This window comes from Notolepis coatsorum, assembly GCF_963971535.1.
Source record: "Notolepis coatsorum genome assembly, chromosome: 3".
NCBI lineage: Eukaryota > Metazoa > Chordata > Actinopteri > Aulopiformes > Paralepididae > Notolepis > Notolepis coatsorum.
In genome coordinates, this window is record NC_140167.1 from 146080628 (window position 1) to 146097051 (window position 16424).

General features: G+C 43.6%; 1 protein-coding gene across 1 annotated transcript in view; it reads left to right on the forward strand.

The window, feature by feature from the left end:
• hecw2a (HECT, C2 and WW domain containing E3 ubiquitin protein ligase 2a) overlaps positions 1–16424 on the forward strand; it is a gene marked incomplete at both ends in the record, with an annotated part of 229646 nt that overhangs the window by 33104 nt on the left and 180118 nt on the right. The window contains 3 exons of the mRNA XM_084309394.1: positions 10120–10214; positions 13205–13271; positions 14865–15034. Coding sequence (XP_084165520.1) covers positions 10120–10214; positions 13205–13271; positions 14865–15034 — 332 coding nt within the window. The remainder of the gene's footprint in view (positions 1–10119; positions 10215–13204; positions 13272–14864; positions 15035–16424) is intronic.

Below are 16424 nucleotides of genomic sequence, written 5' to 3' on the forward strand. Positions count from 1 at the left end.
AAAATATTGCAGATTTTGCCCGGTTTTTGGGCGAAAATGGGCAGATTTTGTAACTATTTTATTTTTTACTTTATTTCGGTTTTAGGGTTAGGATAGATGCATCCATCTGTATGGAGAATGGGAGGGGTTTGTCTGATATTAAGGCCTTGAGAACATCACCCACTGCCTTTGGAGCAAGGACCAGAGCCTCTGCCTTTGTTCTTCCTAAAGTCATTTTCTTCACTATTTTGGAATCATGTAGAATCTTTTGATTGAGCTTGTTTTTTTTTAAGAAAAAAATTATCATTTAGATGCCTTTATTTCATATTTGACGCAGACGGTAGGCTATATATAGCACATTTTGTTTGGTTTTCAGTTTTCAATCCATAATAATAAGTTAACAGAAAAAATAAGTACACAAACACATTATTTCAACCTAATAAAACTATGTTTATTGTCATTGTTTTAAAAACACAAGGTGACTTGGTAATACTCACATTTTGAGTAAAAAGAATCCCACTGGTCACAATGGTGACCGTAATAATGTTTTTGTTATAAGGCTCTGAAAATGTTACTGAATGATGTATCAATGTATTTCCAGCTAAATTGAAATAATAAAGGGTCTCAATTAAATATGTGTAGTGTCACATGACCAGAACACAGCTCAGTCGTCGCAAGGTTTAACTGAGGCACACCCTCCTCCAATCCCTCCACCGGAGCAAGGCCAGAGAGAGAGAGAGAGAGAGAGAGAGAGAGAGGAGAGGAGAGGAGAGGAGAGGAGAGGAGAGGAGAGAGAGAGAGAGAGAGAGAGAGAGAGAGAGAGAGAGAGAGAGAGAGAGAGAGAGAGAGAGAGAGAGAGAGAGAGAGAGAGAGAGAGAGAGAGAGAGAGAGAGAGAAAGAGAGAGAGAGAGAGAGAGACGTTCAAGTTAACATGCTGCAGCGCCATGTGTAGGAAAATAAACAGCTGCCTACCTGAGATCCCTGGCACCAGTGGCGGACTGGCCATCGGGACGTTCGGGACGAATCCCGATGGGCCAGAAACAAAGTGGGCTGGTCCAAAAAATAAAATAAAAAAATTGGGCCAGTGTGTGGGCCACTAATGTGGGCCGGTGTGTGGGCCAGTGTGTGGGCCAGTGTGTGGGCCAGTGTGTGAGTCGGTGTGTGGGCCACTAATGTGGGCCAGTGTGTGGGCTGGTGTGTGGGCCAGTGTGTGAGTCGGTGTGTGAGCCATTAATGTGGGCCAGTGTGTGGGCCGGTGTGTGGGCCAGTATGTGGGCCGGTGTGTGGGCCGGTGTGTGGGCCAGTATGTGGGCCAGTGTGTGGGCCAGTGTGTGAGTCGGTGTGTGGGCCAGTGTGTGGGCCAGTGTGTGGGCCAGTGTGTGAGCCAGTGTGTGGGCCACTAATGTGGGCCGGTGTGTGTGGGCCGGTGTAGTGTGTGGGCCGGTGTAGTGTGTGGGCCAGTGTGTGGGCCGTATGTGGGCCGGTGTGTGGGCCATTATGTGGGCCGGTGTGTGGGCCAGTGTGTGGGCCAGTGTGTGAGTCGGTGTGTGGGCCACTAATGTGGGCCAGTGTGTGGGCCGGTGTGTGGGCCAGTGTGTGAGTCGGTGTGTGAGCCACTAATGTGGGCCAGTGTGTGGGCCGGTGTGTGGGCCAGTATGTGGGCCGGTGTGTGGGCCGGTGTGTGGGCCAGTATGTGGGCCAGTGTGTGGGCCAGTGTGTGAGTCGGTGTGTGGGCCACTAATGTGGGCCAGTGTGTGGGCCGGTGTGTGGGCCAGTGTGTGGGGCAGTATGTGGGCCGGTGTGTGGGCCGGTGTGTGGGCCAGTATGTGGGCCGGTGTGTGGGCCGGTGTGTGGGCCAGTGTGTGGGCCAGTGTGTGGGCCAGTGTGTTGGCCACTAATGTGGGCCGGTGTAGTGTGTGGGCCGGTGTAGTGTGTGGGCCAGTGTGTGGGCCGTATGTGGGCCGGTGTGTGGGCCATTATGTGGGCCGGTGTGTGGGCCAGTGTGGGGCCGGCAATAAAACAATAAACAAGTTGCATAAACTAAATCAGATTAAAAATGATCACAGTTCTGGTTTGCCTTAAGATGCAGTTTAAGATGGGTCTTGAACATGGAGTATGTAGGGCACTCTCTAATCACAACTGGTAGGCTATTCCAGTAGTTACCACCTTTAACAGAGAACACAGTTTTTGCAAAGGTAGTATACCGAAAAGGCACCTTATAGTCCCCTCTACTGATGGCCCTGGTGGTAATGCCAGTGTCTGCTTTCTGTTGGATGAACTCATTCAATGGGGGAGGGGCAAGTCCATGCAGAACCTTGTACATGAAGCAAGTATATTTGAAAACTTGGAAATTCTCGAAACTTAGCATGTTATGTTTTTCTAAAACATTACAGTGATGAAATGAAATTGGTTTCCTATCAAATACTTTTATGGCTTTTTTGTAGAGTAATTATATTGGTGTAAGAGTAGTGACATATGAAAGAGACCAGTTGATAAAACAGTACTCAATGTGTGATAAAATCATTGAATGCAGAAACATCCTTGCAGCATTAACTGGCAGGCAGTGCCTGATCTGCCTGAAGTTTTCGATGTTAAACTTGACAGTGTTTGTCACTTTCTTCACATGACTTTTTGAAGGTCAATGTAGAGTCCAATGTGACCCCAAGATACTTGAATTAATGTACAATGTCCAGCTCCGCCTCTCCCAGAAACACATTAGAGTGAGTGACCTCTACTGGTGACTTTGTGAACATCATACACACTGTTTTCTTGGTGTTAAGTAAAAGACTGCTTTAGAATGCTTTTGTTAGCCAGTCTTGAATGAGACATAAGACATCAGTGAATGAGATTCACGTTTCCTCCCAACCGCGAGTAGGCCTAGAAGCGCAGAAATGGAGAACGCAAAAAAATGAAGGGTGGAGCTGAAAAAGCTAGAATTAAAAAACTAAAATTGCTAGTAAAAGACGCAGAACAATGTTCTAAAATTACAGACATGTTTAGTAGAGGAAGGGCTGGCGTTAGAGTAGCTGCTGCTGCTAATGATGATGAAGTTCAAGTGGAAGGAACCAACAGTAACATGACAAGTGCGTGCAGTAGCCTAGTGCATATTCTACTGTTGGTGTCTGCAGGTTCATGAGGGCTAGCTAGCCTATACTAGCTCTTGCAGTGATTTCAGCCATTCTATGACAGTGTGCTTTCCGTATTCCTGATTCCTTACAGCACGTGGACGTAAATAGTCGTGACTCGTGAAGTTTTTTCTCTGACTAAAAGTTTAGTTAGCAATGTTAGGACTAGTGCCCACCACAGCATCAGAAGCTAAAGTGCTAACCTAGAGAGCCAACCAGAACCTAGGACGGGCTGCAAATTAATCGGCTACTAATATTATAATAGTAAATACTAAAATAAAATACTATTATGTTCCCTTCCAAATTTTCATGTTGATATAATATTGGTAATCTAATTGATTGAATTGATTAGTTGCCATTTTACATGCTTAAATAAGATGTACCTTAGAATTCCCAACTGTTAGCCATGTTCTCGATCTGTATATGATTAGTCTCATCTACATGTTTGTAAATAACCACAGCTAACTAGCTTAAGCTAACAACTAGGTCAACTACTACCCCGTAGTTAAACAAATGTGATTGCATATGTAGCATCCTGAATATTCTACTAAGTATTCAGAAGTGCTAACTAACTGTTACTTTCCCTGTGTGTGTATAAAGTGTGATAAACAGTGTTCCTTTTGATATCTCGCCCGGTCTAATAACGAGGTGAGGTGCTACCCTTCTCCGGCTTCATTATGGATCACTAACACTAACGTTGAAGCATCTTTCTCCCGTGCTGAAGTGGTCCTAGAGTGGGATCAGTTGCGGTTGCCAGCAGGGGGCGGTGTGGCAGTGGTGGCACGTGGAGCGGAGGAGAGAGGGAAGCAACGAGGAAGAGAGGATTACCTGGGAGCCAGAGCACCAGGAAGCTCTCTTCGGCAGTGAACTCGACCATGAACAGTCGCAGCGGGCGTGTGCTCCGGAAGAGCCCCGTTGCAGAAGTTATGTTGAAGAGCCCCGTTGGAGAGCGACAGGTGATAAGAAGTACTTGCTAGTTGACGTGTTATCCTAGAAGTACCAGCGATAGTGTGTGAGTAAGCGATACAGAACGAAGGACTAACGTCCATAGTTAACGGGTTATAGTAGTGTGCGGTGTATTAGCATGCTGCTAACGGCTCCATCTGACTCCAGTAGACTACCGGGCGCGCGGCGCTGAAGACCGGTGGTACAGTCAGCACGTTGCATTAGTAGTACAACCGATATAGCAGGAGGGTGCATCCAGACCCGAAGTTTAGCTGTGTTTAGGGTAGCCAACAGTATTAGCTCACGCGACAGCAGCAACCAACAGCCAGCAGTGAACGTCTCCCCGACGCCGCAGAGGACGCCTCTTCCCACTAGCAGAGGTCGCCATCACAGCACGCTCCTCCAGTTCACCACTGCCCATGCTGTTCACCCCAGCCCGCTGGCTGTGCTCGCGGGATCGCCCGACGCCATCTTGTCACCTGGACGAGAGGTGATAAGAGTGGGTCCGCCATCTTGGCTAAGTACGAACAGTACCTCGTGTGTCCACATCAATGTCCATTCAAGCGAACGCTAACAACCAGTGTCTAAGGGGTACCCCAAACAATATAAGCCGGCTTTAGTGTAGGTTTTACTTTGGTAACGTGGGCCCACATTTACTTGGTTTCTTTTGTATTTTTGTATTATTATTGTTGTTTGAATTCCCAATGATTTCTCTACTTTATGCCTGGGTCTCCCCTAGTACAAGCGGGGTATTATTAATGTATTGAGCATGCGGTGCCTATGGTGGGAATAGTGTTCCCCTACATTATCAGTGAGAGCACCCGGTGCCATTTATGAATACGTGCTATCTGAATAAATCTGAAGTACAACCTGTAACTGATAAACTGCCCAGGCTTCAATATAAAGTAGATATAATTGGGAGCACTGTGTGTGTGTCTGTTTCTTCCATTTGCTAACCTAACCCCTGGGTAAATACTGTGACTGCATAATTATTTAACCCTTCCACCCCATTCACAGCATAGCATTTGAAGGGTCTATACAGGTGGTCAAGGAAGGGTACTGCTTAAAGGGAAGCCCAATAATACTATTGAACTGACAGTCACCGGGTGTGGGAGGGCTGTCGGAGGTACTGGGGGAAGTGAGAGTGTGTGGGGAGCTACTGCTGACCGCCTTGGAAGGCGAGGGAGACCAGAGTACCATCCCCCAGGTTAGTAAATCCTGGGCCCCATCCACTCCTGCTGCAAGCCCTCCAGAACGACGTTCCGGGCCAAAGACAGGGGTACATATAGATCCAATTCTATAGTATCCTGCTACCAGGTGGCTGTGTACTACTACTCCCATAAGCAGGGATAATCCACCCTTCTACACATATAACAGCTAACTGCTACAGCTAAGTTGGTAGTTAGCCTATTCCATTAATGTTGAATGTATTTATGAAGGTTGTTGATGGTGGTTGGCGCTGAATAGCAGACATGATTCCGTCAGTCTGCCAGGGCAGCTGTGTTTGCTGATGCTGCTCACGACCACCAGTAGCGTATGACTGTGAGTGTGAATACTTGATGGTTTCTGTCAAGCGCTTTGTGGAACAATGCTGATATACGGTTAAGAATTAGTAATTCGCTTTTGGTTTTTAAGAAAATGGTTTGTAAAGCTATTTTTGAAAACTACAAGGGTGAATAATACTGTTTTTTTAGCTATTTTCTTTTAGAATACTGTTTTGGAGTCTTAATTTTTGTAATTTTTGTTAAGAATATAGGACAGGCATATATAAGCATTATGCTTCAGTCTGTACCTTTTCAGTCACTGTAAAATCAAATATTGTTAAATGATGGTGTATATTGTATTGTGTGAGATGATGACTACTACTACTACTACTACTCCTTTGGATGTTTTCAAAAGGCTGAAAAAGGCTGTATGAATTCAAGCCATTATTATTGATTGCTGATGTTCTTCTTATGCAGTTGACTCTGAGGAAAGAGAGAGCGCCCAGTCCAGCACAGCTGACCCTGAGGGGAGAGAGAGCGCCCAGTCCAGCACAGCTGACCCTGAGGGGAGAGAGAGAGCCCAGTCCAGCACAGCTGACCCTGAGCGGAGAGAGAGAGCCCAGTCCAGACAGACAGACAGACAGACAGACAGACAGACAGACAGACAGACAGACAGACAGACAGACAGACAGACAGACAGACACACAGAGAGAGAGACAGAGAGAGAGAGACACAGAGAGAGAGACACAGAGGGAGAGACACAGAGAGAGAGAGACACACACACAGAGAGACACATACAGAGAGAGAGAGAGAGAGAGAGAGAGAGAGAGAGAGAGAGAGAGAGAGAGAGAGAGAGAGAGAGAGAGAGAGAGAGAGAGAGAGAGAGAGAGAGAGAGAGAGAGAGAGAGAGAGAGAGAGAGAGAGAGAGAGAGAGAGAGAGAAAACAGGCTCTTGGAATGGGTGTCTGGGAGGAAGTGGGGGGTCTTTCGATGTTGATTAAATGGCAAGCAACTAATGTCATGAGTGCCAAATTAAAGGACAATAAATCCAATCTAACCGAAATTGTGTAGCACAGACCTATCTATGGATCAAAACCTCAATATTATTATGGTGTAGTTAATACTTCATGTATCCTTAATCCCTAGGCTAATGAGGCACTAAGATGTTAGTAAAAAATAAAAACATATGCCAATGACAGGAAGTAACGGTATATGTGTGTGTGTGTGTGTGTGTGTGTGTGTGTGTGTGTGTGTGTGTGTGTGTGTGTGTGTGTGTGTGTGTGTGTGTGTGTGTGTGTGTGTGTGTGTGTGTGTGTGTGCACTGTGCATGAGTGCACATCTAGGGGCGGGGTGTAGATTTGGTCTCCCTGATGTTGACTCCTTAGCCACAGCCTTGGGTTGTTTAATACTGGACGAGTGTTTCATAACGGCCGTTGTGTGGGCCGGTTTTGTGGCCGGTGCGTGGGCCGGTGTGTGGGCTGGTGCGTCTGAATGTCCCGGGCTGAATTTGTGTCCCAGTCCGCCACTGCCTGGCACTGTTTTGCTTTACTGAGCTCCGTTATCTGGGGGCTGTGTTGGTTGGTCCCTTTAAGCTGAACACCGGAGCATCTTTTAATCCAGCTGTTTGCTGTTCTCTGATATTTTCGGACATTTCGTTGATGCGTCGCTCGACACTTCGAGCTGACATGAGGATATCTTTTATCCTTGATTTGATTGTCTCTTTGTTTGGCAAGCCTTCAACATAAGTACACACAGCACGGTCCTTCTGACACACAAACCCGTAGTAGTCTGTCCACGAGGGCTGGAATGCCAGAATTTCCTTTGCTTTAACTTTCTTAGCTGTGCATCATGACAGAATGCAACGCAGCACTGTGATTTTACCTGTGAACTGCGCGATGCCAGCTGCCTGCTGACAGCTGAGCACCATGGGATGTACCATGTATTAGCTGTCATAGGGGTGTGCAAACCAGTCAACTTACAAAAAAGAGCCTGTTGGATGATTTCAACAAGATAAATGCGAAATATTTCACTATAATATTTCAAAGCGAAGTAAAAAAAATTAAAATAAAAATAGTATTATTATTATTTTTCTGGGGACATTGGATCACTGCCCGTGCACGTGCCCCAGTGATAGTGGTCTAAATACGCCGATGCACCACGTGCAGTCGTGGGTTGTGAGAATTAGACCATGCCTAGGGGGGTCTAACGACCACCCCTAGGCATGGTCTAATTCTCACAACCCACTCCTGCGCGTGATGTAATGCTTAAATCACAGGAACTAGCATGTCTTACCATGCTTTTGTAAAACTCATGTACATATAATAATAATAATAATAATAATAATAATAGATTGGATTTGTAATGCACTTTTTGTTCACTGGGATCCCAAAGTGCTACACTACATGGTTAAAACAGTTAAAAAAATAGAATAAAATAGTTATTAGTAAAACAAATAAAATAAAATACAGAATAAAAATAGAACATAGTTAATTAAAAACATAGTATAAACAGACAATTTAAAAACAAAGCGCAATAAAATTTAAATAAAAAGCTAACAGTCAAAGGCCTTTTTGAACAGATAGGTTTTCAGGCCTGCTTTAAAAGAGTCCAGGCTCTGTGGTGCCCTCAGCTGGATGGGGAGGCTGTTCCACAGGCGTGGTGCAGCCGTGCAGAAGGCTCGGTCACCCATGGTGCAGAGCCGGGTATTGGGGACCTGAAGGAGCAGGCTACCTGCGGATACCTGATATGTCTTACTCTTATTCCTTGTATTATTGCACAAATTTCGCATTCTCATCCTATTGGATTCTTATTATTGTATTATTGTATTATGCACAATCATTGAATGAATGAATGAATGAAAACTTTATTTAACAGATTGCAGAATGGGTACAATACAGTACGGCTCAATACATACAATTGTTAAGGGGATGCAGACCTGAGAAAGACGTTTGTCTTGTTTCCATCAGGGTCCCCCATTTTCAATTCATATAGACATTTATGACATACACAACATACATGACATTTATGGCATAGGGACATATAGGTATTTAGTACTGATACATTTGTGACATAACGGTATTCAAATATACAGTACTGTTACCCCTAGATCCTGACAGAGTATATACATATGATGGGGAGGGGACTGTCTATTAGGAGGTGGTGGGGGTTTTGGGCATTTACGGTGGCCAGTTTTGAATTGCAGCCTCCCGTAGGTGCTCTTTAAGAGCGGTTTTGAATGTGGGCAGGGATTCACATTCCTTTACAGCTTTGGGTAGGGCTTTCCACATTGTTGTGGCATAATTGCGAAACGTGTTTAGTCCCTTGTTTGAGCCGAATCTGGGTTTAACATGATTTGTTGAGCTTCCTCTGGTGTAGTGGTTGTGGTATTCACTGACCTTTGGGAAGTATTTTGACATGTACATGGGCACCCCGGTCGTATAGTGTATCTTGTAGACCAGGCCCATTGCAAGTTGCTGTACTCTGTCGTCTACTCTAAGCCATCCTAGGTTGGCAAAGTGGGCAGGGGTGAGGTGGGTTCTGGGGTTCAGGTCAAGTAGTAGTCTGACCAGTTTGTTTTGTGATGTTTGTAATTTTGTTTTAAGCGCCTTTGAGGTGCTTTGGTACCATGAGGTGCACGCATAGTCATAGTACCCTTGAATGAGTGCTCCTGCCAGAGTCTTCAGGGTATTCTTGTTTACCAGAGAGGAGATCCGGTACAAGAATCTAGTTCGTTGGTTGACTTTTTTTATTACATTGGATGCCATTTTGTCACAGGAAAGATTTGCCTCTAGGATGGAACCCAGGTAGGTAATTTCGTCTTTCCTTGTGACAATATTGTCACCCACTGTAACTGAGAATCCGTCGGTCTTGCTGAGTTTGTTATTTGAACCGAAGAGAATGGACTCTGTTTTGCCCATGTGTAATGATAGTTTGTTATCAGCGAGCCATATGCAGATTTTGCCTAGTTCCGTGCTGAGGGTTTTTTCAACCTGCAATTTGTTCTTGTCAGAGACCAGCAGGGCTGAGTCGTCCGCAAACAGGAACAAGTTGCAGTCACAGGCTGACGACATGTCATTTGCATAAATTAGGAAGAGTAGCGGTCCTAGTATGCTTCCTTGTGGAACACCACAGCTCACATTGCGGGTAAGACCCCCCGCATTTCACTGTATACTTGTATGCCATGACAAATAAAACTCTTGACTTGACTTGACTTGATTGTTGCTCCTCTCTGTTTGTTTGAGCTCCATATCATCATTGTTGCTCCTCTCTGTTTGAGCTTCATATAATTGTTGTTGCTCCTCTCTGTTTAAGCTTCATATCATCATTGTTGCTCCGCTCTGTTTTAGCTTCATATCATTGTTGTTGCTCCTCTCTGTTTGAGCTTCATATCATTGTTGTTGCTTCTCTGTTTGAGCTTCATATCATCATTGTTGCTCCGCTCTGTTTGAGCTTCATATCATTGTCGTTGCTTCTCTGTTTGAGCTTCATGTCATTGTTGTTGCTCCTCTATGTTTGAGCTTAATTTCATCGTTGTTGCTCCTCTCTGTTTGAGCTTAATTTCATCGTTGTTGCTCCTCTTCTTTCCAGCGGAGACAAAGATCTGTTTTAAGTACTACTATGGAGTCAGCGGGGCTCTGAGAGCCACCACCCCCTGCATCACCGTCAAGAACCCAGGAGTACCGGTGCGTGTGTGTGCATGTATGTGTGTTTGAGAGTGAGAGAGAAAGAGAGAGCATGTGTATGTTTGATAAAGAGTGTGTGTGTGTGTGACTGTGCGTGTGTGATTGCATGTGCATGTGAATGAGAGTGAGTGTGTGTTTTTTTTTGGTGTGTGTGTGTGTGTGTGTGTGTGTGTGTGTGTGTGCATACAGTATGTGTGCACAAGTTGGGTTGTATGTGGTTGTATCTGTACCTATAAATCGCTGGTCAAAGCACAACTTTCCAAAAATTACTAATATTTCCCAAACGATCATTTCATTTTTCATTTCATTCTCGAAGTCAACTTCCTGCCTGTTGTTGCTAGGCAACTGCAGCGTGGGGGGTAACTGCCCCACCTCGTACATCGTGTGCGGTTCATTTAGTGCAGAAACGGATCGTTAAAGCGTCAAATTAAAGACTATCAAGCAGAATTTTCTTCAGTCCTTCACAATGCCAAAGAGCTGCTGTGTTACGCGTTGTACTAATGACAAAAACAGAAATCCAAATCGCAAGTTGTATACCATTACGGAGGAAAAAGTGGCTGGTGGCTAACGTTCGGCTAACTCGCTCTGTGTTGTGGTCGTGGTAGCTACATGCTAAGCTAACGTTAATTACATAATATCGAACCGATAGGAGCTTATCTTATCTAATCTTACGTGGATGTTTGATCGGGTAGTGGCACACGTGGTACCACCACGTAAGATTAGATAAGATAAGCTCCTATCGGTTCGATATTATGTAATTCACGTTAGCTTAGCATGTAGCTACCACGACCACAACACAGAGCGAGTTAGCCGAACGTTAGCCACCAGCCACTTTTTCCTCCGTGATGCATCAGCTGGTATTATATAAAACTTGCGATTTGGATTTCTGTGTTCGTTATTAGTACAAAACGTAACACAGCAGCTTCAATTTGGGTATTCGAGAGATGGCCATGTCTGCAGGTGTTTTGTATGGACATTATGTCAAGTCAATCAGGGGGAGATCTTTGACTCATATCTCGCCTTAGAATCACCAGAAAGGCTTTCGAAATAGTGAAATGCCATGTTGGCCTCAATATTTTCAAAACAAATCGTATGAAAATGTTATGAAATGAACAAGAATGTGATAAAACATGTAATAAAAACGGACCTCAACGCATGCATTTGATGGTAGAAATCCGTATGGTCCCCCTATACCAAGATGGCGGCGGTCTCGTGACATCAGAGTGTCTTCGAGAATCATCAATCATTAAACATTATTTCACAAATCCTACATTTCCATATCCCAAACATTTATTTATCCTTAAGTAGATGATGTATTATAGTAAATGATAATTATTTTAATTAGACATAAAACATGTAGCCTATTATTATTATTATTATTATTATTATTATTATTATTATTATTATTATTATTATGGAAATGGTCAATATGGTAAAAGGTTTTCAATATATGAAATCCACTTTCTGAATTGATAGAATCAATGAATGGCTGCATTTCTATAGCACAATAATAGCATAGTACAACTCAATACTCTTTAGAATAGAATGACTAGAATGATTTTTAAAGGGGACATGGATTATAAATAGCCTTTTCCAGTGTTTAGCATGTTTTCCTAGCAATTGGGGATTATATCAATGTGGTCTGTGTCGTTAATTATCATATTGACTCATCAGTCTAGTCTTGAGTTCACGAGATCCTCCCTCACTCAACTAAGCTGTTCTGATTTGACAGTTTTGCTGACGTGAATATAGCACTGATTTGCATAACTAACGCCCCCTCTATGGTTGACAGCGACAGCAGAGCGAGTGGAAATATCTTCACGTCCTCAAACAGAGCGAGGCAGAGAGCGCATAGTGTAACCCGACACTTCCTCAAACTGGTTTTGACTGCAAGGAAGGGAGCGGACGAGCGAAAGAGAGGGAGGGAGGGAGAGAGATGGAGAGAGAGAGAGAGGGACCCGTCTTCTCTCACACACACACAGAGCGTTTACACAGGTTGTGTGTAAGTGCTCCGTGTGTCCCTCTCTCTGTCTATCTCTCTCCCTCTCTATCTCTCCCTCGCAGTCGGGAGCACCAGCATATCACTGTAATATCTTTGCGCATGCTCCCACGTGCACGCCCGTATTCCGATCCGTACAATAATATTCACAGGGGTATATATTGTCATTTGAAACAAGTTACCAATGCATTGTCCCGTGGGATTATGCTAAATTAATTAGTATCCCCCTCAGTCTCTCTCTATCTCTCTATGTGCCAGTCGCAGACTGTGTGGATGACTGTCACTCAAAGTGCTTATGGGCGGAGCCAGGCCAACACAGCCTGAAATCCAAAGGGAGAAAAATGTGGCTTTTGAGTACTTGATTAGAAATATAAAACAATACATTAAAAAAAAAAAAAAACGTACAGATGTGTTCAATAGACTCACAGGAATTGTGTAAAGTTGCCCAAATAGTGCTAGGAATAGCAATGCATGTCCCCTTTAAGTATGGGTGGCCCCAGTGGGAATCTAACCCCTAACTCCGGCAGTGTCAGTGCCATGCTCAGAGCACCCTGCACTCTACCCAACAAGCTACAGTATTTGATGAATGAGTTGCATTAGAATTAGATTATATAGGGCCGATCCAAATGCTTCGAAGCCATGGTATCGATGCCACAATCAAGATTCAAATGCTTTTTTTTGTGTTTTTCTCCAAAAATGTACCCACATCAGCACAATAACTAGCATCCATTTTGAAACTCAGTTCTTCTCACGACGAGGACATTTAGTCATCACCCCATAGCTCTCATTTAGCTCCAACATTGTCATTTTGTACGCGGGAAGAAAGAACCTTTGATTATTCGCTAATAATTACTACTGAAGCTTTGAAGCCCAAATTATTTTTAATGGGTACAACCGTAAGATTGAATTGATTGCAGTGTACTGACCCCAACCCCATTAGGAAACTGTACATATCACACATTCCTGTGTAACCCGTCTCCTCCATGCACAGGTGGAGGGCCTGTCAGAGCAGATTGGCACAGACCACCCCCGAAAACTGATCAGCTTTACTTTGACAGGTGAGCCGCTTGACAGATGGACAACGTTTCCTAAATGTGTCAGATGATCAGCTCAACATGGTAAATGGACCGCATTTATACTTTTCAAGTCAAGACACTTTAAAATGTATGCCTCACATTCACCCATTCACTCACACACACACATTTGGGGAGTGGCCAAACTGCTCCGTCTGTCTGTCTACATCTGTGTTGAATCATTCTTCAATGAGGGTTGTCCGTTTGTTGGACTGATGACACGTCAGTCTCCACTAGCTCTGTATCCGTATTGACAAAAAAACAGTTGAACGTTTTGGAATTGATGGATGTATCACAATATGTTTAGCCAGTCGCAACAAAGTTGCGTTCCTGTCGTTTGTTTTGGGAAGCAGAGCTAGCTAACCATGACCATTAGCTAGAAACAGCTGCCATTGCATTGATAAACACTGCCAGTATGTGTCAGTTAAATGCATTTTACATGACTTTTAAGGCTGTAAAAGTTGTGTTTACATTTGTAAAACAACTCTATCTTGAGTTGTGATGGGTTAAGAAGGTGCTTAACACATTCAGGGCCATTTGGATCCGTCTAATATCACTCTAGACGGCCAGCATTTCTAAACAGACGTGCATAGTCCGTTAAGCTTTTCTCATTGTCAATTGAGACCATAAACCGTCCCTTCAAAATGGCTTAAAGAAAAAAAAATTTCATCAATACGTTCTCATTTTATAGCATCTTGAATATAAGCGTTATATGGGATTTGGACTAGTATATTTCCTGGAAGGCGAGATACAGGCCGCTAAGCTACTAACGTTATATCGAACAGCGTTTCGGCTATACAGAAGCTAGAGTTAAAAATCAAACTGCATATGATCGATATGATGGTCCACCATGAATGCATGAAATGGGGGGGGGGGCGGGGGACATCGTTTCTGATGATTGATTACCAATAACCACGTTAGCCTCAGTAGCCACATTCGCTGATCGGGTGGATGGCTATCATAACAAGGCCTGATCAGCATGTAATTTACGTGAAAAATATCTTACCGTGGGCCGGTTGGATCCCCCAAAGGATTTCCCAGTTATCGATCGCCATCTGGTAGATCGATATGTCCATTAGCTGATGATATATTCCTTTACTGCACACTGAAATCCGCGTCCCAAAACGTATTCCGTGTAACAGGCTACAGGCATAGCTTCAGGTTAGCAGAAAACTACATTGGAGATCCAGAAAAAACAAGACAACTTCTGCCACAGGGAACACTGCATTATCGAGATAGCGCCCCTAAGAGGATCTGGCCGGTAATGCACTTTTTCGAATTCAAAGAGTAGGGTACTTGTGCAGTGCTGCTCGGTGACATCGAGTAGGATATTACAATGGAATAAAAGCCAAAACAACCTTGCCACGGACATGTCCGTGGTTGGTCCTCAACTGTTGGATCCGAAACACGGACATCTCCGTGGTTGGCCGGGAAACGGTTAAGATCGTCTCTCCCATCTACAAGTCAAATTCTTCAAGAACATGTTAAATACATCCAAATATATTGTGGTGTTTGCGCTACGTTCACGTTACCCTGAACTACAACAATGGAGTGTTTTAAACTGTCTTTTCATGGCAGATCTGCGTGCCATCGGCCTGAAGAAGGGCATGTTCTTCAACCCCGACCCCTACCTGAAGATGTCCATCCACCCGGGTAAGAGGAGTATCTTCCCCACATTCAGCCACCACGGCCAAGAGAGACGCTCGGCTATCATCGCCAACACCACCAACCCCGTCTGGCACGGAGAGGTTAGCCACAGTTTGAAAACACACACATCCACACAAATACACACCTGTGGCAGGCATATACACATTTAAAGTACTTCATTTGAATCCACAGATCATATATTTTATAAACTGTATATTATTCTGGTTTTGAGGGCATCTTATGGGTATAGAAAACATCATCTCTTTTTTTAAACAATATTTGTATTGGATTTTACAATTCATAAGTCAAATTAACTTTTTTTTTCCCATTTCATTCCCCATTCCTATCCCCTAACCCAGGGGTCGGCAACCTGTGGCTCCGGAGCCGCATGCGGGTCTTTAGCCAGTCAGCTGCGGCTCCCTGGTCAAAAAAAAATATATATATATATATATATATATTTTTATTTTTTACTTTTTTTTCCTTCTTATTCTGGAGATCGATGTCATACTGTGACACTGAAATGAAAAAATATTTCATCAACTAAAATATTTCATCAACTAAAATATACAGTATGTCACACCCTGTGCCTCTCCCTGCCGTCTGCAAGTGCCTAATCTTGAGTTTCCGACCCCCCAGTAAGCTAACCATGGATAAATCCAAAAAAAGGAAAGTCTGAGGAAAATAGAGGGTTTAATTCAGTGTGGACAGATTAATTTGCTTTCACGACTAACGATGCAGGCTTACCTTTATGCCTGATACAGTATGTGGTGAGAAATTTGCGAACAACAATAAATTCACTTTTTATTTGATCGATTTTCCACAAATAAGGGAAGGACTCAAATATACCTGAATAGTTCAAGTTTCAAGTTTCTTTAATAGTTGTCATACAGAAGTACAGAATACTTTTATACAAAATGCTTCTTTCTGTTCAGGGTAGTTCAGGGTTTTATTTCAAAGTAGGTCTACAGACACCAGTGTTTTGTCTCCTTTTCCGTGTTTGTCTCCTTTTCTGTGTTTTATTTAAAAATAGGTCTACACAGCCAGTCTTTTTTTCTCCTCTTCATAAGAGTTTGAGGTTTTCCTTTGTTATAACAGGTAAAAACAGCAATAAAAAGCCAAAAAATCTCTTATAATAAATCGCAAATTACTTTGGGTATGCAATTGTCAGGCATTTTATGCTGAATGTGGGGTATGCTTGGGGATAACTATATAAAATGTTATACACTGTGTTGCCTTCATTTTAAGGGTAAATTGGTTTTGCGGCTCCAGAGGAATTTTATTTTGTGGGAGGGGGGGGAAATTGCTCTTTTGATAGTAAAGGTTGCTGACCCCTGCCCTAACCCCACCCCATACCACCCAAGGAGAGCGACCACAAACATACATGTAACAGTACTATATACCTGTATGTCATGTATGTCCCTATGCCATAAATGTCATGATGTCATGTATGTTGTGTATGTCATAAATTTCATTAAAATTTTTATTTAAAAT